At 44.7% G+C, this 22,696-nt stretch overlaps 1 protein-coding gene across 4 annotated transcripts in view; it reads right to left on the bottom strand.

The window, feature by feature from the left end:
• Nucleotides 1–3,267: 3,267 nt before the first annotated feature.
• Nucleotides 3,268–22,696, bottom strand: part of LOC146395394 (uncharacterized) — a 172,639-nt gene continuing 153,210 nt past the window's right edge. For 2 of the 4 annotated variants that reach the window (XM_085002900.1, XM_085002899.1), the window contains 3 exons: nt 15,932–16,151; nt 15,565–15,634; nt 3,268–5,076 (listed from right to left, as the gene is read on the bottom strand). In XM_085002900.1, coding sequence (XP_084859026.1) covers nt 5,022–5,076; nt 15,565–15,634; nt 15,932–16,151 — 345 coding nt within the window. In that variant the 3' untranslated portion in view covers nt 3,268–5,021. The remainder of the gene's footprint in view (nt 5,077–15,564; nt 15,635–15,931; nt 16,152–22,696) is intronic. The other 2 variants (XR_014831843.1, XR_014831844.1) reach the window with 2 other exon arrangements.

Below are 22,696 nucleotides of genomic sequence, written 5' to 3' on the forward strand. Positions count from 1 at the left end.
CAAGATCTGTAGGCGATGCTGATGCTCAGATTTGAAAACGGCTGGTCTAAACAAATACTTTGAAGCACCCTGCAATGGACATACGTTTGCAGCCTTTCCTACATCTGACCCCTCTCATTTCCATCTATGGTCTCCAGGGTCCCAGAGACTCTAAACCCACCCATCCCTAAGGACAGGGCACATGGCTTTGCTAAGCCTATTGGTGCATCCCATTCTTCTGGCTATAGTAATTGGTGCAGGGCAGTTATGTGACCTAAGCAAATCCAAACAAAGGGAGTTTCAGGACTTTTGGTGGGACAGCGACACTCCCAGTGAGGAAGTGCTGTGGGCATCAGCTGCTTGGGGGTCATAAGAGAATCAGGCTTAAGATGAACCAGACACCATGGAAGGAAGATGGGAGATTGAAGAAAACTAAAGCTTTGGTGACACTGCTGGGCTATCCCTTGCTTGGTGTCAGTTCTACTACAGTTTAGCTCTTCTGTGTCAAAAGGCAATGAATTCTATTTATTTTTTAAGCCTGTGTGAACCAGGTTTTCTATCAGTTGGCTCTAACTTGAACATCCACCTTAAGTGTGAAAAGTGAGAACTTCTTGCACCCTGGTCTAGAAGAACGAGATAAGGTAAAACACAGAGAGAGTAAAGAGCTCCCCATAGAGTAATATGAACCTGGGGTTGTTTCCTGGCTAAGACTGAGGAGAATTAAGATGGGGTGGAAAGGTAAGAAGGTGAGCAGGAAAAAAAAGGAATATTTCAGAAGGGAAGGGAAGAAAGTTTATGTCAAAAGTCAGATACTTGTGGGGAATATAGCCATTAAGAAATGGCCTTGGGAATTCCTGTTGTGGTGCAGCAGGTGACAAACCTGGCTAGTATCCATAAGGACGCAGGTTTGGTCCCTGGCCTCGCTCAGTGGGTTAAGGATCCAGCCTTGCTGTGAGCTGTGGTGTAGGTCACAGACCCGGCTTGGATCCCATGTGGTTGTGGTTGTGGTTGTGGTGTAGGCTGGCAGCTGCAGTTCCGATTTGCCCCCTAGACCGAGAACTTCCATATGCTGCCCTAAAAAGACAAAATTATATGTATACAAAATTCACTTGTAGCACTTGCAGATTGTGAAGGAGCATATGAAATCCAGATTTCCAGCTGCCCTTGGAAAACTCAGAAGATCGAGAAACACTGAGCTCATGTTTCTACAACAAAACAGCTGTGAGAGTTGAGTCACGGCTTCCCACTGCAGGCAGGACACGTGCTCTCAAAGCTCTCACCACTCCTATCGCCATGCCCCACCTGTCTGTCCTCCAAAGGCACCAACATTTCATTCTCTGCCTTATTTAGTCAGACTTCTCTCAGTGTATTGTTTTGCCCACGCCATCCTGACTCATGCCACTCTCTCCACCATGTCCTGAGTCATAGTTACTCTCCTGTTGAGAGCGGAGTCAATTTGCGCCCCACCTCTTCCCACTTCTCTGAATCCATCTGATCTCTTAGGCGCTCCCTTGTCATTGTCATATTCAGAAAAACTTCAGCTGACTTTGGTCAATGTCAGTCCCTTCCTTCTCTGATCACTGGAATTCCTTCTTTCAATTAGGAAGTCTGGTTTCTATGTATAATGATACACCATTCTCTTGTAGCATTTCTCTTCTTTGAAAGTGAAAATAGAAACAGTAACATGGCAGGAAGGGGTCTAAAAACTCACCTGTGGGTCAAGGCCTGCTAGGCCCAATTCTCTACTAGGATATCACTGGGATTGAAAAGTTATAAACTCTGCCTTTGACTAAGGTTCCTCAACTTCAAGACTGTTGACATTTAAGACCAGATAATTCTTGGCCATAGGGGACAGTTCTGTGCTTTGTATATGTTTAGCAGCATCCTTGCCTCTTCCCCCTAGAGGCCAAGAGCAATGCCCCAGTTTTGATGACCAAAAATGTCTCCAGACATATGGGCGACTGTTCCCTGGGGCTCAAAACCACCGCAGGATGGATATTGCCGCAATAAAGGAATTCAAAATCTCATTGAAGAAATCAAAATGACCATAGAAATAGGATTAAAATCATGGAGGTAGAGACCTGCTGTGTGTGAGCATCATACCCAACGCGTCTTCTTTCAGAAACAGTTCTGGGATGTTTTAAGGGACACCTCCCTCTTTTCCTTTGGCTGCTGTCTGCTAGGACTGTTGATGACTGTGTCTGAATCTTCCCCCTTCCAGTTCAGGGAAAGACTCGTGCCTAAGTCTAGCCAGTTGAGCACAGCCACATCCTCCCTCAATGACCCACAAAAACAGCCTCACGTTCACTGGCTTTCATTCACCGCAGAAGCCACAGCTAAAAGTTACTGTCAGGCAATGTCTGCCACCAACACTTTCTGGAACTTCCGAAGTCTAGGTCTTTCAACCCTTTCGAAGTCTAGATCCTTCAACCCTTTGAGCAGCCAACAACCCTTCAGATAAATTCTGGTTTTGGATACGTAAGTCAGGGTAGGTTTCTGTTGTTTGCCGACAAAGACTCATCATTGATTTAGTACCTTAAAAGGATAGAAAATAACCAGCATAATTTATAACTGAATATATAAATACATATTCTATGAACAGATATGTATTTTGATCCTCATTAATATATCTGATTACGTATAAATATATGGGCACCTAGACAACGGTACATATGAAAAAGTAGACTTAAATATTAAGAAGCCATTGTAATTGGGAAATGACAGGGCAGATGATCTGAACTGAGATATTTTCTGCACTTTTCTAGGTATTATTTTTAATATTCTCCTGTGTTTTACATACAGATACATTTATCCTATCATTTAAAAGCCTATGTATTTTTAAATGTCTAAAATGCCCACAGTTATTGATATTTTGCTTTTTTATATGTTTTCTCTCAAACATTTAGTGCTTTACTAACAACTGAGCCTCTATCGAACCAAAAATTCATTCTACTTTTCTGAAATCAAAATGAATAGCACCAGTAGGATTGAACAATCCTACATTTTTCCCCACTTCTACTTAAAACCATTTCACCATATGACCTCAAAACACTTCAATTTTGAGGTCCGATAACTCGCGTTAATTAGTAAAGTATTTTTGCTAATTTACTAAGGGTTTGCTGCTATGGCCCTTAATAACTGGGAATATTTGATATGTCCTCATCAGTTAAGCAAAATTGGAAAAAGTCATGATAACAAAAGCAAATGGAAAAGGACCACACTGGGAGGCAGATATATAATTAACGAGCCCCTTTATCTAAATTTTCATTAAAGACAAACAATCAAATGTTGAGATTTAAAAGGCACAACTTTAATTAAAGTGTAGCTTCCTTTCAAGAACTGCTTCGCCTTGGGCAAACATTTGTCAGCAGACATCCCAAACCATCACTCTTTCCCAGGGTGACTAGCTGGTATTTTAGCACATTTTCAGATCACTCAAAATAATAAATTAACTTATGAATGCAACAAGTGAAATTGAGAAGCAGAGTCTAATACATTTGTCACATACAAAAAAAAATCCATCTCTTTAGAGAATTAAAGGATACATAAATATTCAGCGCCTAGGATAAATTCTTAATTTCTAGCCTCACCCTCTCACAGACATCCACGCTTGCCAAGGACAAACACCGTCTAATGCTTTTAATTGTTTGCTTTTAAGAACTGAAGAGGAAATGCCCTACTTGCCTATGTGTAAACATACTCTATCAACCTGAAAATCAGGTTTAGAGAAAAAAAATCTCCAAATTACCCCTGCCATCTAAACATGAGGCCAGATTATAAAGGGGGCGGGCAATAGGGTCCCTGCCTTTACTGCAGCTCATCCAGAAAGAAAAGATCCCTTCCACTTCTTCCATTGGCACCAATATTCTAAGTCCATCCCATCCTGCCTCTGTTCTGTTTTGAGGATGGTCCATTTGGGCTCCTCAGCTAGCTGTGTTTCCTCTTGCTGTTGGCATTTTCCCTAAGTCCCACGTGGTTAAAGGGACCACTCTGCTTGCATAGAGCAGGTTGTGTCTTTGTCAGCCTCCATCACCTCCTCACGGTATCTTCCCTCCACAAACTGCATGGCATTGCCATTCAATTCTTTACCACAGAACACAGCAGAGCCACCCGACAACCTCTTGGCAGGCACTCAGTACAGGGGCCACTGGAGGGGCTATGGAGTTAGGCTGGGTTCAAATACCAACAGCGTTTCTTGTTAGCTGAGTATGACCTGGGTGGGAACGGACTATCTCCTCTGCTTTAATCCCCTCCTCAGAATAAAGGGGATTGCCTTTATGGGAGCAATCTAAGAAGCCATCAAAGGAAGCTCACGCATATATGAAATGTTTTGCACAGTGCTTAGCACACTGTAAACACTCAGCCAATGGAAACTTGCACGTGTAAGCCATTGTTTTTGCCTTGGAAGTTATTTGCCTACATGATATGAGGGCTAGCAAGGATGTCTATCTCAAAAATCCTCTAATTGCTCTGAGTACCCCAGACTCCCATCACTCAAATCCCCTGAGATTTTTCTAAGGACAGAAGTTTCCTATATAAGCACAAAGATGCTAGCGAGGAAGAAGGGCACGTGGTGAGCCATTTTCACTCATTAAGAGCAATTAGTTTACCAAATTAGCTATCCCAGTCAACTAGCAGCTTCCTGCTCCAATTCAACACACATAAGCTCAGCACTTGCTGCCGTGAGAGACTGTACTAAGGGCTGGGGAAGAAGCAGAGCTGAGTAAAAGCTGATCCCAGCTTCAAGGAGCTCATAAAATAACGGCAATGATGGACGTGCATGGATGGATGTACACACAGTATAAGGAACACACTGGGTATGGAATTGCTGTGCACACATGCTTTTATGGGAAGAGAGCCGCTATAGGCTGACCCTCTGTGTTCCCCTGCCCCCAAATCCATACATTGAAATCTTAACCCCCAGCATGGTGGTATTAGGATGGAGCCTTTGGGAGGCAATGAGGTCACGAAGGTGGAGCTTCACTGCAATGACCCAGCAAGACGACGAGAAGATGGCCATCTATGAACCGTGAAGTGGGTTCTCACCAGACACCAAATCTACCTGCACCTTGAACGTGGACTTGCCAGCCTCCAGCACTGTGAGGAATAAATGTTTATTGTTTAAGCCACATGATCTGCAGTTCAAACTGTCAAAGAGAGAAGTATAAATGCCCTTCTACATTAAAAAAAATTTTTTTTTGTCTTTTTAGGGCCGCACCAGCTGCATATGGAGGTTCCCAGGCTAGGAATTGAATTGGAGCTGTAGCTGCCAGCCTACACCACAGTCACAGCAACGCAGGATCCAAGCCACGTCTGCGACCTACACCACAGCTGACGGCAACGGCGGATCCTTAACCCATTGAGCAAGGCCAGGATTTGAACCTGCGTCCTCATGGATAGCAGTCAGATTCATTTACACTGCGCCACAATGGGAACTCCCTAGAAGAAACTACTTTTGAGCTGTAGTACTCATTCATTCATTCACTCATCCATCCATCTCACATACACTATTAAATGCCAACTGGATGCAAAGCATATACTAGGCACTGAGTTTGTTAAAATGGTGAAGATAACAAATGCTAACCCTGGCTGGTCCAGTGTGGTGGCCAGCAAACACACAGATGGATATATAATCACAAGTTGAGACAGGAATTAGAACGAAAACCAAGAGTGGTTTATGAAGTATTTAGAACCGTGCCTGGCACATAACAAAGAGTCGGATTAGTAGCTATTATTGTCATCTAGTCAGAGTATGACTGTGACTGTGATTACGTATATGGATGAATGGATACAAACTGACTCCCTGACACTCAGACATGAGAAGGGCCACCATCCAGTTAAGTAATTTGCCCAAGATTATGAGGCTAAAAATGGTGCATATTGGCTTAAACACCCAAAACCTGGCTCCAGAACTAAGCTTTCTAACTGTCCCATTGGCCTTCTAATATATACAAGGGCTTACACTGTTTAGGCTATTTTGTAATAGGGCTTTAAATTTAGCAAACTATTAAAACATATCCCTGTTTCTATTAAAAAAATATATTGCAACATCATTTTAATATGTGCTGCATGATTTACTTAACTATCTACAGAACACAGAGATAGTCTCCAGGCTTTTTGGTACCATAAATAATGCTGTAATGAACATCTCTTTATTGTTTGTTTCGCCCACAATGATGACTTTTTCCTTTCTAAGAATTAATTCTTACAAGAGAGACTGTTGTTGAATATGCATGAAGGTTTCAAGGATGTTGCCACATGCTGCTAAGTCATTTTTCAGAAATGTTGCACCAGTGTATTCTCTCATAAGTTTTCGACTGATTCCTCTCAATAACCAAAGACTTGGCCACAGGGCATCGGGGTGGCTGCTCTTAGGGCCAAATCAGCTGAGCCTCTAAATGTCCCGCAGACCCGTCTCTACCATCTCCATGGCCATTGATGGGGGAGGTGCCTCTGCACAGAAACGCCCTGCTGGACCTTGGCAGATAGAGAGGCACTGAGTGGGAAGATAAGGAAGGAAGAGGAAGATGTTCAAGGAAAGGGCAGCCTTCCCTCGACCGGCCCCTCCCAAAGCGATGCTGCCCGGTACCTGTATTTTCGGGCTGGCATTTGGTATGGGAAGTTCAAGTACAAGGCTTCAGCATTAGTAGCGAAGGTCAAATTCTCATCAGTCTTCTGTCTTTAGATAAATTACCTTCCGAATCTCAATTTCCTCAAATTATTATATGTCAATAATATGAGTACAAAATTGGGAAGGACGTATTTCACTGATACTAAAAGGTATGTTTTTCACATTTTGCTCTTCTGAAATGGGGATACAGGATACAGTTGATCATTTTAAAAAGTACACTGTTTCAGAGTTCCTGTTGTGGCTCAGCGGTAACGAACCTGACTAGCATCCATGAAGATGTGGGTTAAAGATCTGGCTTTGCCATGAGCTGAAGCATAGGTCACAGATGCGGCTCAGATCTGGCATTGCCACAGCTGTGGTGTAGGCTGGCAGCTACAGCTCCAATTAGACCCCTAGCCTGGGAACTTCCATATGCCATGGGTGCAGCCCTAAACAAACAAACAAACAGCACATTGTTCCATAGTCTAACTGGCAGTGTTTTTTCTTTTCCCAGGTGGGTGTGGTAGGCAGAATTTTAAAAATGACCCCACCCCATGAGCCTTGCCCTTGTATAACCTCCCCCCCACCGCCCTTGAGTGTGGCTGGACCCTCTGCATAAGACACAATGTCCCCCTAGGGACTGAGTCACGCTCTACAGCAAAGGGAGCTTTCCAAGAAGACCTTATCCAATCACAGGAGCTCTGAGCGTTTTCCCAGCTGGTAGGGAGAAGGAGAATTCAGAAAGATGCAAGGCAGATCAGAGATTTCAGAGACAGAACCCCTGATGAAAGATGGCTCAGAGAAATAGGGCTTTGTTGTTTCTGCAGGGAGACAGCCAGGCCCCGGGTCCCAGCTCAACATCTATTAGGACACAGGTTCCCTCTAAAATTTTGCTCCAGCATCTGCCTCCCTGCTCCCATCACCTCTTATCCTTGGACCATGGGGAAGGCCAAGGACAAAGGAAACATGCTGATGAATGTGTCTTTTCCTCAGGAAGCAAAGACGCTCCCCAGAGACTTTGGCTAACGTCTCCTCATGGATTACCTTTCCCCATGTTTAGCCCTAGCTGCAAGGGAATCTGAAAGGTAATTTTCTTCTGGGCACATTGCTACCCTAAAGGAACTCATCCTTCTTAGTGATGAGCACAGATGTTGTTAGCATGGATTTGAATAGGTAGAGCCTGCCATGGCCAAGGCAGACCCCGCTGCCCCCGGTGGGCACGGCAGCAGGTGTCGGGCCATTTTCATCCCTTGTCCTTCAACCTATCATCAGTGTATTTATCATCAGTGTATTTCTTTTCTTTTCTTAGGTATAATTGATTTACAACATTATGGTAATTTCTGCTGTGCAACAAAGTGATTCTGTTTTATATATACATACAGCACTTCTTTTTCCGATTCTTTTCCCAAATAGATTATCATAGAATATTGGCTCCGCTAGCCAATCGTTCCATATCGTGGGTATATTCCTTAAAAAATGGCTGATCCTGAACATTTGTTCTAGAGTTTCCAGGACTGAACTTGCCTGAATTTAAATACTGAAGTCGTTTCAGGATTTTTCACTGGGAACTTACTTTTTTGATTTTTAGTGACAAAAGTAATGGGTTTATCCTCCTTTGTTCTTTCCAGGGACACCCAAACAAAGTTCTCAGAAATAATCAAACGAAAATAGCTCTTCAAATCTTCTAGTACCTCCATTGAAAGCCCTCAGGCAGCGCTTCTAAGAAACAAAGAAATACCAGTGTTCTCCCCTGGGTCAGAGAGTCACCCAGCGCTGGGCAGGCCGTTCAGAATCTCTGCTCAGTATCTATAAGTTATTCAAATGCCAGGAATGAATTTCTGAAGAACAGGACATTTTATTGATTTTTTAAATAAAGAATGTATTCCATCTGTCTGTAAGAATTGCTTTCAGCCACATATTTTTTTTTTCCTCCTCTGAGAAAGGCAGAATATGTCAAAAACAAATAGCAACAAACTTTCTGAAGGACGTGGCTTTTATTTAATTTTGTGAATCAAGGGAAACTGCCAAGCATTTCCAAATGGAGGCTGGGTTTCTTTCTCTCTCGTTTATTTTTGGCACCTGCTGGAAACTGGCAAAAGCAATGTTAGTGGGTTTGGGTTTGTGCTTATTTAGCATCGGGGATGCAGGTGGACAAAACGGTCAGGAGACTGGATGACCTGAGAGCTGGCTTTGCAGCTGAGGTGTCGTGGGAGCAGTCCAAGGTGGCAGCTTCCAATTGTGTAAGAAAAAGAGGAAACACCCCCCACCTAAATTCCTGCAGGTTAAATGAGAAGTCAGCACTTGTGTGTGTACACCCATGTCATATGTATTTCATGAAATAGGTAAGTATTGGATAATTTGGACTAACAAGGAAAATGACATCAAGAAGTCAAATCCGCAGTTTTCCCCATACTGCAATTATAAAAAAAAATGTCCAATAGGATAAAAAATAATTTCATAAACAGCTCTTAGTACTATGAGAAAATAGAAAGAATGTCATCCAGGTTCCGGAAACTTTAAGGAATTGCTACCATAGATTACACAGCTAGAATCAAGTTGAAAAAGGAAGAAAGTGGTAACTGAATTCCCAAAACTACGTGGGAGTCATGAGTACTGAAAGACGGTAGAGTGGTCCCCATACAACCCCACCTCAAGGAGTGACAGCAGGCCATGGGGCTGGAGGTTACAATCAGCATAAGAGCAGCCAGATGAAAGAGTGTATAAGTGTGTCCTGGGCAGTATTTGGGATATACTTATACTAAAAATAATTTATTACTTATCCAAAAAATTTTTTTTGTCTTTTTTGGCCTTTTTTAAGGGGCGCTCCTGAGGCACATGGAGATTCCCAGGCTAGGGGTCTAATTGGAGCTGTAGCCACTGGCCTACACCAGAGCCACAGCAACGCAGGATCCGAGCCGCGTCTGCAACCTACACCACAGCTCACGGCAACGCCGGATCCTTAACCCACTGAGCAAGGGCAGGGACCGAACCCGCAACCTCATGGTTCCTGGTCGGATTCATTAACCACTGTGCCATGATGGGAACTCCTCCAAAATTTAAATTTAACTGGGTATTCTGTATTTTTATTTGCTAAACCTAAAAACAAGCCTAAACCAGCAAAAGATGCTGGTGGAGACTGGAAAGTCTCAAGCAGCCATAAGCCAAGTGCCACCAGATACAAATATTCAGGCCCATGGAAAGATATTTCCTGTTGTCAAGAGGGGCTCAGTCTCTGATGCCCTAAAAGAAGTAGGGAAGGATTTTAGAGAATGTTTCATTTTTCAAGTGATCCTATAGGATACTCCAGATATTAATCTAGAAGCAGCTGGTACAAAGAAGATCAAAACAAATGAACTAAAATGAACCTATCTACGAAACAGAAACAGACTCACAGGCATAAAGAACAGACTTGTGGTTGCCAAGTGGGAGGGAGAAGGAGAGACTGGGAGTTTGGGGTCAGTAGATTCAAATGATTATATTTAGAGTGGTAAGCAACGAGGTCCTGCTGTACAGCACAGGGAACTCTATCCAATCTCGTGGGGCCAGACCATGACGGCAAAGAATATGAAAGAGAAAGTGTGTATATATACATGTAGCCAGAGCTCCTTTGTCTGGTCATGTATCCATAATGTAATCCTCTTTGTTCGAATCAGTATATAAGTATCCAACTCTAACTGCTTCTTTGGGTCTTCCTTTCTGCAGTGGGCTCCTGTGTCTTATGTGTGTTTTTCTCTTGTCAATCTGTTTTATGCCCCCTTAACTCTCAGGCCAGGGAGAAACCCCTGTGGTGGCTGCAGCAGCACTGTCTCCCCAGTCCCCTCTTCCACATAGTGTGCCCCCTCCCCCCATTGCCACCCATGATCTTCGGAAATGCCATGCACTCCAGCAGGTGACAGTGCCAGTGATGCTGCCACATGCCACCGCCAGGAATTCTCTGGGATCCCGGCTCCTCCCCTTCCTGACTCAGAGTTCAAAGCAAGGGAAGCTTTATGCCAACAGGTAGCCAGCATTGCAGCTTGGCAAACCCAGCTGGACAGGCGAGCAGAAAGGCCAAAATCTGGCTGCTGAAATCTTCGAAAATGGGAAGAAGGTTCAAACAGTGGCAGTTAATTTTTTTTTAAAGGCCAGCTCCACCCAGAAATAAAAAAAAAAAAAAAAAAATACATGAAAACACCAGCTTTGGGTGTCTGGGTTGTCATCTATTTGGGGAAATAAGGTTCTTTAAATTTTTCTGCATTGTCTAAAGTGTCTATCAGGAACATGTATTTACATCCCAGTTTGGGGAAAAAAGTGATTGTGTGTGTGTGTGTGTGTGTGTGTGTTTTCGCCATTTCTTGGGCCACTCCTGCAGCATATGGAGGTTCCCAGGCTAGGAGTTGAATCAGAGCTGTAGCTGCTGGCCTACACCACAGTCACAGCAATGCGGGATCCGAGCCGCGTCTTCGACCTACACCACAGCTCACAGCAACGCCAGATCCCCAACCCACTGAGCAAGGCCAGGGATCGAACCCGAAACCTCATGGTTCTTAGTTGGATTCGTTCCCAACGGGAGCTCCGGGAAAAAAGGGATTTTTTAAAAGACTTCAAATATCTCTCCCAAACCTAATGATAATTACTTCTACCCGTTTAATCTTGCATATCCTTTGGGTGGTAATGAAACATTGTTTAGAGTTTTATTTTTCATCAGGATATTAAAATATTTTTCCTGATCATAAATTCATCCCACTGTGTCATGGAAAATTCCCTTAAGAAGAGGCCAGGCAGAGCAGAGCTCAAGATACAAGAAAATATTACCAGTTGCTTTGTGACAGGCTTCCTAGGAGGAAATGAATGATGCCACTTCTTACAATAATGCCACTTGGTACAGGAAGGGGCAAGTCTTGCAGGTAGAGGCACCATCCATTACTGTCTCTCTAGCACCTGTACCTTAGGAGAGCGAGGGCCATCAGGATAAAATGTGGCATGCAGCCCATGTAAATCAACCGAGGTGAGCGAAAACCCAGGAGACACTCGCACTTGTTTTGCAGGTGGTGTGCGCCCCACGCCAGCCCAGAATGTCATGGTCTTGTTTATGCAGCCACAGATATTTCAATCAATGCATATGGTGATATCTGAGTATGTCTTTAAAGAAGGAGGAAGCATGAGCTCAAATCCAAATCCTATTTGTATTCCATCGAGAACGATACCTATGAGCAAGCCAAACAAAATCAGGTCCTTCTGCAAGAACCACTCTTCTGTGTGATCCGGACTGAGAAATCTGAGCATGTAGTAAGAGGCGGCGAGAGAGCCGGGGAGGCAGGTGGGAAAGTCAGAGGTGAGGCGAGCTACATTTATCTTGCGATGTCACCTTGGTCTTTCTATTCGCTCTCATTGTAGCGTTCTGCCCTTGTCATGTTTTTTTCATTTGTAGACACTTGGAAGCAGCCCTAACCTTATTATATTCATTATTAGTTACCAGCCATGGATCATTCTGTTTTTCAGTTCATCTCCCATTGCATAGGAAACACCGCATCGTTTGTATTTTGCTGTGCCTTGATAGTTGGCGTGAACAAGCAATCCTGTGTAGCCAGCATGTGGGCGGGGGGAGTCCACTGCCAGGGTCTGGTGTTTAATCTCACCGACATTCGTCAGCCCATGCAGTCCTCACGCCCTCTCTGACAGGGATACGCCACGGCTGCAAGCTCAGCCTCTGGAACCTACACCTGGCTTCACGTCACACCTCCGTGACTGCTGGCTGGGTGAGCTTGAGCAAGCCGCTCCCCCCCTCTGAATTTCAGATACGCACCTGCAAATGGGCATAAATACACCTATCCCAAAAGTTTGTCACTAGGCTTACTGAGGTACGAAATTTTAGGTGCTTAGTGTAGATTAGTGTGGACAAATATATCTACACACACAAATACGTATCACTTATAAGTAATACATATATAGGTTATGTATACATAAGATGAATCCTTATACTCTACAGAGAATATTTGTCTTAAGTACAGTGGATTTATTTCTTCTTCATGAACTGGGTTCTATTTTTTGATAACGATTTTTGTTTTTCCCATTATAGTTGATGTACAGGGTTCTGTCAGTTTTGCACTATACAGCAGTGACCCAGTCATGCACACACACACACACACACACACACACACACACACACACATATACATATTCTTTTTCTCACATTATCCTCCACCATGTTCCATCACAAGTGACTAGATATAGTTCCCAGTGCTATACAGCAGGATCTCACTGCTTATCCACTCCAAATGCAAGAGTTTGTATCTACTAACCCCAGACTCTCATCCATCCCACTTCCTCCTGCTTCCCCTTGGAAACCACAAGTCTGTTCTCCAAGTCCATGCGTTTCTTTTCTGTGGAAAGGATGAACTGGGTTCTAAAACTCTTATCTAGTCATAATTACTTTTGAAAAATCTCTTGGGTGATGCACAAAGGATGGGATTAACATTACGAGTCTGAACGAGCGTGTTATTCCTCCGGCGGTACACGAGATCACTCCGAGCACCAGAGGTAGGGGCTGACCCTCAAGTATTAGCAACACACCCAGAAGGGAGAGATATCTGCACTCTATGGAGCATGGAGAACCTCAGAAGTCCAGGGAAAGCAGATCTGGGCCCCCCACCCCATGCTCAGGCAGCCAGCACTTCCTAAAATTCTCTTTTTGCCTCCTGCCTCCCTCCCCCAGGTGTAATGAATAAAGTATGGTTTATGTTAATTACACTAGTATGAAGAAAGAAGATGAGATGTGATTGACCCTAGCAGTAATGGCAGAGTCAATAGCAGTAATGGCCATGTGGATATCATGTTTTGGTTTGAGGCTCTTGTTTCAGCCTGCACACCTGAGGTCCAGCGAGTGGTTCTCCAACATCAGCAGGGACACGGTCACTTGAAGAGCCTGTTGAAAATACAGCAGTTCCCCTCTTGGCGCAGCAGAAACGAATCTGACTAGGAGCCATAAGGTTGCAGGTTCGATCCCTGGCCTGGCTCAGTGGCTCAGTGGGTTAAAGATTTGGTATTGCCGTGAGCTGTGGTATAGATCGCAGATGCGGCTCGGATCTGGCATTGCTGTGGCTGTAGTGTGGACCAGCAGCTGCAGCTCCGATTAGACCCCTAGCCTGGGAACCTCCATAGGCAGCAGGCATGGCCCTAAAAAGACAAAAAAAAAAAAAAATGCAGATTCCAGGGAGTTCCCTGGTGGTCTAAGGGTTAGGATTCAGTGCTTTCACTGCTATGGCCTAGGTTCAATCCCTGGTCTGAAAACTTAAAATCCCATATCAAGCTGCTGCACACCACTTGATAATAATACAATAAACTAATAATAATAAAATAATAACATAATAAAAATAAAATGTAGATTCCAGGGCCATATTTCTTGAGATTCACTATACTTGGGGTTGACCCTGGACCATGATACAGGTGATACTGGCTCAGAATCAAGTTCTTAGAGCATATTTTGGGCCTCATTCAGGCCCATATCTCACATCTGACAAATCCAAGGGAATAATTCCTTGTTGAAATTCAGCAACAATTGCATGAAACTTGAGAGGCTTCAGGGGAAACAAATGAATACAGCATATATAGAAGGTTAAAAATGTTTCAGTTAATACATTTGTTAACACTTGCTTGAGTTGTCCAATAATAGCCCAAAGCCTTAAGTCTTAATTCCTAGTATTTAATATACCAGCCACTCGAAATTTTTTTGAAAAACCACTTCTGCTCTTCCAAATAGGAAAAAATCAAGGGCAAATATTGCATTTAATAATTCCAGACAAAGATCCCAACATGAAAAGTATTCTTAAAAAAAGACACAGCAGAACCAAATGCAATTAGGTATGCTGGATGGGATCCTGGGTTGGGGCGGGGTGGGGAGGGGGAAAGAAGAAAAGCTGGTAAAATTCAAAAAAAAAAAAAAAATAAGGAACTTAGTTAATGGTCATGCACCAATGTTGATTTCTGAATTTCCCCAAATATGCCATAGTCCTGTGACATGATGATATTGGAGAATATTAGGTGAGGGGCATTCAGGCACTCTATTATCTCTGCAAATTTTCTATAAATATAAAAATTACACCCAAATTAAAAGCTTATTTTTTAATGGCAGTAGAACGTAACATTTACAAGCATAAGTTTTAAGTCAGATGGCTCTTAGTTTGGATCTTGGACATAACCAGCTCTCACTGGCCATGTGGCCACGAGCAACTTACTCATCAGGCCTGCAACTCTTCATCTGTAAAATGGGGATAATACTTGTACCACCTCCTAAGAATATTTGAAGATTAGATGAGTTAAAACACATAAAGTGGAGAGTTCCCGTCATGGCGCAGTAGGTTACGAACCTGACTAGTATCCATGAGGATGCAGGTTCCATCCCTGGCCTCAATTAAGGTCAGGGTTAAGGTCCCAGCATTGCCGTGAGTTGTCCTGTAGGTCAGAGATGCAGCTCGGGTCCTGTGTTGCTGTGGCTGTGGCATAGGCCAGCATAGATTCAGTCCCTAGCCTGGGAACTTCCATGTGCTGCAGGAAGCAGCCCTAAAAAGCAAAACAAAACACCTAAAGTGTGTAACAGTGTGCCTGGTACCTAAAGAATGTGCCCCTATTATGTTCAGCCAGACAGCTGTAGTTTCTTCCTGCATAAGAAGTGAATAATAGCAGGAGTTCCCATTGTGGCTCCGTGGGTTAAGAACCCTGACTAGGGGTTCCCGTCGTGGCACAGTGGTTAACGAATCGACTAGGAACCATGAGGTCGCGGGTTCGATCCCTGCCCTTGCTCAGGGGGTTAAGGATCCAGCATCATCGTGAGCCATGGTGTAGGTCACAAATGTGGCTTGGACCCCCACATTGCCATGTCTGTGGCGTAAGCCTGCAGCTGCAGCTCTGATTCAACCCCTTGCCCAGGAAATTCCATATGCTGCAGGTGCTGCCCTAAAAAGAAAAAAAAAATAGTGGACAATAGAGTACCCACTCACCAACTTGCCAGGATGACTGAAAGAAAGGCAGCAAAGTCAACCCTCAGCACAGTGTCTGTACACAGAGCGCCTGAAATAGAATTTGGCTCAGATTAAACATCCAACAAATGGTAGCTGTAATTATTATCATTAGTACTAATAAAAGCCGGTGGGTGACCTGCCCCACTTCTGGCTTCAAAGAGACAAGGATGTTGGATTTGAACTCATTAGCTCCTCCCTGGCCTCTGCTTGGTATGCATATCTAAAAATGGAAAGACACAGACGCTGGGGGGCCTTTATATCCCCAGCCCTGTCCTTTTCCCGGGTAAGAGGCACTCCTCTTTAAGGGATCTCAAGGCAATTGATGGAAAACACAAATCAGACTGACCCAAGAATAAACCCGGGTCACTGGCTTCATAACCATGCCGAGAAGGCTGACTCCAGGGATTCAAACTGCTGCCACCAGGGTCCCGCTCTCTCCACTTCTTGGCTGTACTTTCCTCCAGGCTGGCTTCACACTCCAGCTGCACATGATAAGGAACACCTGTCCAGAGTTCAAGTACCAGGTCCTCAAGGGTCCAAGTCCACAAGGAAAGAGTCTCTTTTCCCTGAAATGCGAACCCAAGTCCAGAGCCTGACTCCCAAAGAACCCGCGAAGGTCACGTCCACCCCAGAGCAATCACAGTGCTTAGGGAGGTTGGGATTCACTGGTCTGCTGGAGTCTGACCCACCTGTCCATCCCAGGTACCAAAGGGGAAGTCAGCCAAATGGAGTGGGAATATGGAGGGGTGTTGCCCCCAAAGAAACATCAGACGCTGGGGCCAAAGCCGAGGTAATGGATGCTGTGTGGCTATAAAACAGCATATGTTCACCATAATTGTGTGGATTTTAGAATTGATGATCACAGTTGGCTAAGCAGATGTAGAAACTTCAGGAAGAGAAAAGTCAGGTGCCCTGCTCCCCGTCCTCTCCACCTGAGCAGCAAATCTAGTCGCCCCGGGAGTCATCCCTCCATGGGCACAGACCCCTCCAGCCCTTTGAGGGTACACAGCTTCGATTCAATTCACCATGGTTTTCTCCAGCACTTAGTATGTGCCAGGCACTGTGCAAGGTCCTGATTCTAAACTATTATTTACACTTTACAAAAGAAAGAATATATTCCATGGTGAATCCATAAAACTAAAAAATTTCTTTTCTTTTCTTCTTCTTTTTTTTTTTTTTAAGGGCCTCCCCTGCAGCATATGAAAGTTCCTGGGCTAGGGGTTGAATGGGAGCTGCAGCTGCCAGCCTAGCCACAGCCACAGCCACACCAGATCCGAGCCATGTCTGTGACCTCCACCACAGTGCACAGCAACGCTGAACCCTTTAACCCCCTGAGCGAGGCCAGGGATTGAACTCACATCCTCATGGATACTAGTCAGATTCCTAACCCACTGAGCCACAATGGGAACTCCCCCATAAAACTTTTCAGACAGATTTTTTTTTTTCCCCACACCATAAAATTCGCCTCGTTTAAGTATCCCTCGCAGTCATTTGTGGTGTATGCACACAGGTGTGCCATCACCGCCAGAATCTAGGTTTTAAGACTCTTCTCTCACGCCCATTTAAGTGAGTCCATGTTCACACGCCTATTCCCAAGCAACCCCCGGCAAATCTACTTTCTGTTTTTATGGATTTGCCTTTCTGGATATTTCAGATGAAATCATACCATAATATGGTCTTTGGTGCCTGGCGTTCTTCATCTTCAAAAATATTGTAGCAAGTATTTGCATTTTCTTCCTTTTCATTTGCTGGATCATATTCTATTGTAAGGCAGTGTCACTATGGTTTTCGACCCATCATGTGTGGACACGTGTATCATTTACATGTTCGAATATTATGAATAACGAACATATTAGGGCCACCTGAGTACAAGATTCCTGTGGACATGTATGTTCGCCTCTCTGGGGTAAATACCTAGGAGTGGAATTTCTGGATCATATTGTAAACGTTCCCAAATTCTACTACATAAAAATGAAAACCCTTATTGTGTGCCCGCTTTTTTCCACAAGTAGAAATATCCAAAACTAAATCTGTGCTCCTTCACCCCAAGCAAATCATATTCTTAGTATTATGCATATAACCCTAATAAAGGTTAGAACCTATATGGACTAGCCTTTCCACCAAGTTATGAAAAGGAAAAAAAAAAACCAAATACAAACAAACAAACAAAACCCAAAGCATTGAATGGTAACCCAAAGTTAACTGCATAAATAATCCACCCATTAATCACTTGAGGAAAATTTATATCCCTCAACACTTTATAAACATCTCCTTCCCTTTCCTTTCTGATTTCCTTCTCCCCTATTAAAAAAAACAAAAACAAAAAACAAAACCTCTGTTCACTTGATCCATGTGGCATTTTTTGGTCTGTCCCCTCCTCTTTCTCCTCTCTTACTCTCATGGAGCCTCTCTGATTTATTCCTGTGCTAGAGACTGTCTGAGGAACGAGAGGCCTGTTTCTGTCTCTTCAATGCCAAAATCTAGTTCAGGAAAATAAACATCCAACCTGTCATGCCACTGAAATGCCTGTGAAATTTTGCCAAGCCAGTCTCTGACAGATTACAGGGAATTCAGCTTTAGTCTCTTTGTCTATAACTCCATCAAGGCATTAGATCAATCCGGATGGGCTAGGGACACCAAATGACAAACAACCCCCAGATCCCCATGGCTTACAACAACCACACGGCTTGGTGGGTTGGCAGGGAGGCTTTGCTCATATCTGTCCCTCAAGGCCCAAGTGGACAGTGCAGCCACATCCGTGCCACCATGACAAAGAACTTTAGAGAGTCTTGCACTGGTCATGAAATATTTATCCCAGATGTGAAACATACCCCTTCTGCTTGCAACTCATGAGCAAGAACGAGCCAATGTTCCCCCTTGACGACAGGAGGTCAAGTACGAGCCTACCACCTGCTCAGAAAATGGGACAAAATGTATTCAGCATCTAGGACTAAAGACTCTCAGGGCTATCAGTTGCCCTAGAGTGCCTGACATTTGCAAAAATGTGGAGTTTCACAAGATATTTGTTTAAAAAAAAAGTTGAACTTCTTTTAACCCACTGGGAGTCTCCAGAAAAATTTGTGTGTCCCTCACATATTTATGAATAACATTTCAACTTAAAATATTTCCTCATTTAAAGAAGAATACCGGTGAATTATTTTTCCTCTGTCTTTTTGGAGAATGATTATGCTCCGCATGAATTCTCAAGTTCTGGGCTGCACGAGCATGGGATGCCCTTAGCACAGTCAACGGATCACAATATTTAGTGAGCATCTTCTCTTTAGTCTGCTCCTCCAGGCTCTGGGAAGACATTTGGGGCTCACAGAACTGGAGAGCATCCAGCTGAGGCTTCGGTCACCCAAAGGATCTTGCCCTTTGTGGCTGCTTTCTCCTGCACCTGCTTTGTCCCACTGCTGCTCCTTTTGAAGGTCACCCAAGACTCCCAGGGCTCAGCACTTCCTGATTCCCATGCAGCAGGAGAGAATCTGTTACTGCTAGTAGCCCTTTGAGAAGAAGAGGAAGCATCTCTTCCAGCGTCCGCAAGAATCATCGCCTCTCACACCTGCCCCTGAAGTGGGCATGTCAGTGACTGAGCCAAATACAGAGACCACAAGAACATACCCCACCCCTGAGACTGAGGGGTAAGCTTGGTCATCTCCCCAAACTGCAGGACCAAGAAGAGAGCAGAAAGGGACTGCCAGAGAAAAATATGGGCACCCTTTGGAAAAAGGAGAAGGAGGGATGTTGCCAGGCAACGCCATCAATACACGTCCACACACTGAGGTCACTGGAGGAGCCTAACACTCTACGGTGATACTAAACCCTGATAATATTGTGTTCTCTAGAACACAAAACGCTCCAGTGTGCCAAACAAGATGCCAATGCCCACTGAGAATAAAAAAATAAAAGATGATTATGGAAGATCATTGTTCTTAGACTACAAGGGGATAAGCACATCATCACTGTGGCAGGAATTTTTAGTCCCTCTCCTTTAAATCATGCCAAATACTAGTTAAAATCATTTCCCCCAAATTATCATTTTATCGCCATGACATTATGATACCACACACAAAGATTCAACCTCCTTGCTTTCAGAAACAAGCATCGGGGCTTACAGTCAAGCCCCCTCAGACGTGGAAAATATTTATTTCCATAGTCTTCCAAGCACTGTACAGGACGCTGTTCAAACCATGGTCATTAGGCTGCAATTTCTACTTCTGTTTTTACATTTCTGCCTGGGAAACTAATTCAGTCCAATCCATCTCTTTTGGATGATTGGGAAACTTTCAAAAGATAAATACTGACTGTTGTGAAATGTAGCCAGAGGAAGAAGCAATTCAAATTAATCTTACTAAATATCACTGTGAGCAAGCCGTGATTTATTTCACTCACTTAGAAAGGAGGATTTTTTCCACGCCTCTCCAAACTGCTACTTGATATTGCGGCTAGCCCTAGTTGACAAGAATTGTTTCAAGAAATGAAAACAGCCAGCACCAAAGCTAATGGTTGTTTTCAGTGTAATCTTGGGCTTACCCAGCCCACTTGGAAAGCAATTTTTTTTTTATCTGCATCACACTTGAAGATAAGGTATTAGAGATCTTAAATGAGTATCTGTTGCCGGATCTATGTTCAAGGCTAGATAAATAAGCAAGCCCTCAATTTATATATGTATTTTAGGTGGAGTGAAGGGCAAGGTACATCTTATGATAAGCTGGAAGGCTTGGAACTGGAAAGGTACCCAGCCACTCACATACTAAATGATATCAGGAAAGGAAATCACATCAATTTCTTCCTACTTAAAACATGGTGGAGACAGCTACTCTCCTAACAGCTGGCTCAGACAACGGGGAAAATAAACTGCACTCTATTGATAATCTCCTCTCCACCGAGAAAAGGAACAAATTGAACTGACAGAGCACCGAGATCAGAGCTCTTTTCCATGTTTTAAAATTCCCCCCAGGCACCGTGCAGACAGTGAGCCCCGGCTAATTATCCTCGGCCTCCAACACCCAAGCTCGGGTGGCTGCCGGGCTTCGGAGCTCAGGCTCCTGGGCTACAGCTGATGCCCCGCCCTACCCAGAAGTCGGTTTGGCCACTGAGTCGTGTGGGTGAATTCATAACATGGATTTGTGCGAACTTCTGGAGAAATTATGAGCACACAGATTGATCATTTATGAGTGGGAGTTTAGCAGATGTTTTCAGAACCACCTAAGGCAGAAAACCATCAGGGGACCAAAGTCCGGGGGCTGCGGGATCGTACCCTGCCTGGAGCAGTCCCTGATTTTGGGGGGGGGGGGTCTGAGCCATTTTAAGTCTCTAAATTCCCCCTTCTCCTTGGGTGAATAGAAGAACAATAATATGGGGAAAAAATCACTGGAGAGGACTACTGCTCTGTCTGTCCAGCACCTTCGCTTGCCCGCCCCCACTTGCCCGCCCCAGGGAACCCACCCCCACCCCATGGCCAAGTTCTCATCCGAAAACCCCACCTCTGGCTGCAGAGACGGCGCATGCCCAAGGAGCCTCCAAAAGCAGAGAGAAAGGCAGGCAGACGGTGTCCAAGAATCCACGGAAAGTCCACTCTGCTCTGCGGACAGGAGGGCGGGAACCAGCTCCGTGCATCAAGCATCAGTTCTCCCAGGGCCCACCTGCCAGAGCTTAATCCAGCCTTTCCCAAACGAATCAATTTACCAGACTTTTGTTTCTTGGAAAGATGTAAAGCGTTTACCATCCAAAATAAAATTAAAAAAAAAAAGAAAAGAAAAGAAGAAAAAAATTTTTAATTAAAAATAAAAAATAAAAGGTTTACCATCCAGGACTACTACATATATATACTCTGTACTACACCTGAAGATTTCTACCAAGTTGTAGCTGAAAACCTGTCTTAGCTGAAAATTGTTTATTCAGACAGCAGTTCAGGAACATTCATCTTTGTCCCCGCCGTTCCCCTGACCCAAGCACACATCCTCAGCCACCGGCCCGTGAATTGCTAGGAAAAAAAACCCCAAACGGGGGGGGCAGTAATTAGCACAGACCCACCGTGACTTCTATTTCACTTTGTTTTCTAAACCATTGGGAACAGTTGCCCAGGCATCCACAGGCCGGCTTCATTTCAACCCCAGAAATCAGTCCTTCCTCAGCAGGGTCTCTGTAACTTCCAACCCCCACCCCCAGGGCTTCTGGAATTCCCGATCTGTCATCAGAAGAAGTTTCTTGTCCCTTTGCCTCTTCTCTGGACGTTCTCCCCTTCTTCTGTCTCTAACCAAAGCTTGACTGTAGGTAAACATGGCCAGCCCCCCGCACACCCCTGCACACCCCACGCCCACCACGGCCTGTCCTTCTGCTCTTCAAGGCCTTGAAAAGCTTCCTCCGCCCGCCTCCTGGAGGTGATGCTGCCCCACGGCAGTCCTCGTCGTCTCCTAAAAACAGACCCCTCCCTGTCTCTCAGGGGAGGTGTGGCCCCTGGCTTGCTTCTCCACTTCTGCAATCAATTCCCTTGATACCGTCAACAGCTTCATAGGCCTTCTGTCTAACCCACCTGCCTCTCCATCCATGGCCCTGAGTTCACACAAAACACCTCCGTTCCCTCCAGTCCCCTCGTCAGGCGCTGATATATGACACTCTTGACTATATCACCAACAACGGCACCACCTCAAAAAAAATACATATTGATTTCATAGGTTCCATTTTTTGACCTTCACCACCGACGTTCCAGTGCAGTTTCTCTCTAGTAACCCCACGACAACAGTTCTCCAAGCCCAATGGGACATTAACCCATCCGTTCTGCCCTTTTCTCCTCACCCACCTTGCGTCCACACTTCCCTCTTCCTCCGCTTTGGCTTCCATTGCCCCTCCCACAGCCTACGGCCACTTGCTGGCCACTGTCATGTACTCGCCTGGCAAAGCCTAGTGCAGGTTAGGACCCACTCTGCAGTGGACCTGACCATTGGAGCATGGCTACCTCTTTGGTCTTCCCTCCTGCCCCACCTGCCCCTCTCCCTGCATCCTGGCTGCCCCCACCGCCACTGAGTCTTCTGAGAGCCCCTCAAGTCGCCCCAGCTTGCCCCAGAAAAGAATCTTTACTCTTTCTGTCGCCTCCACCCGAAGGCTTCCA

The sequence above is a fragment of the Sus scrofa genome, chromosome 17 (assembly GCF_054392235.1).
Source record: "Sus scrofa isolate SSC_HxYL_T2T_F1_AM1 chromosome 17, Sscrofa_HxYL_maternal_Yorkshire_Landrace_v2.0, whole genome shotgun sequence".
Classification (NCBI taxonomy): Eukaryota; Metazoa; Chordata; class Mammalia; order Artiodactyla; family Suidae; genus Sus; species Sus scrofa.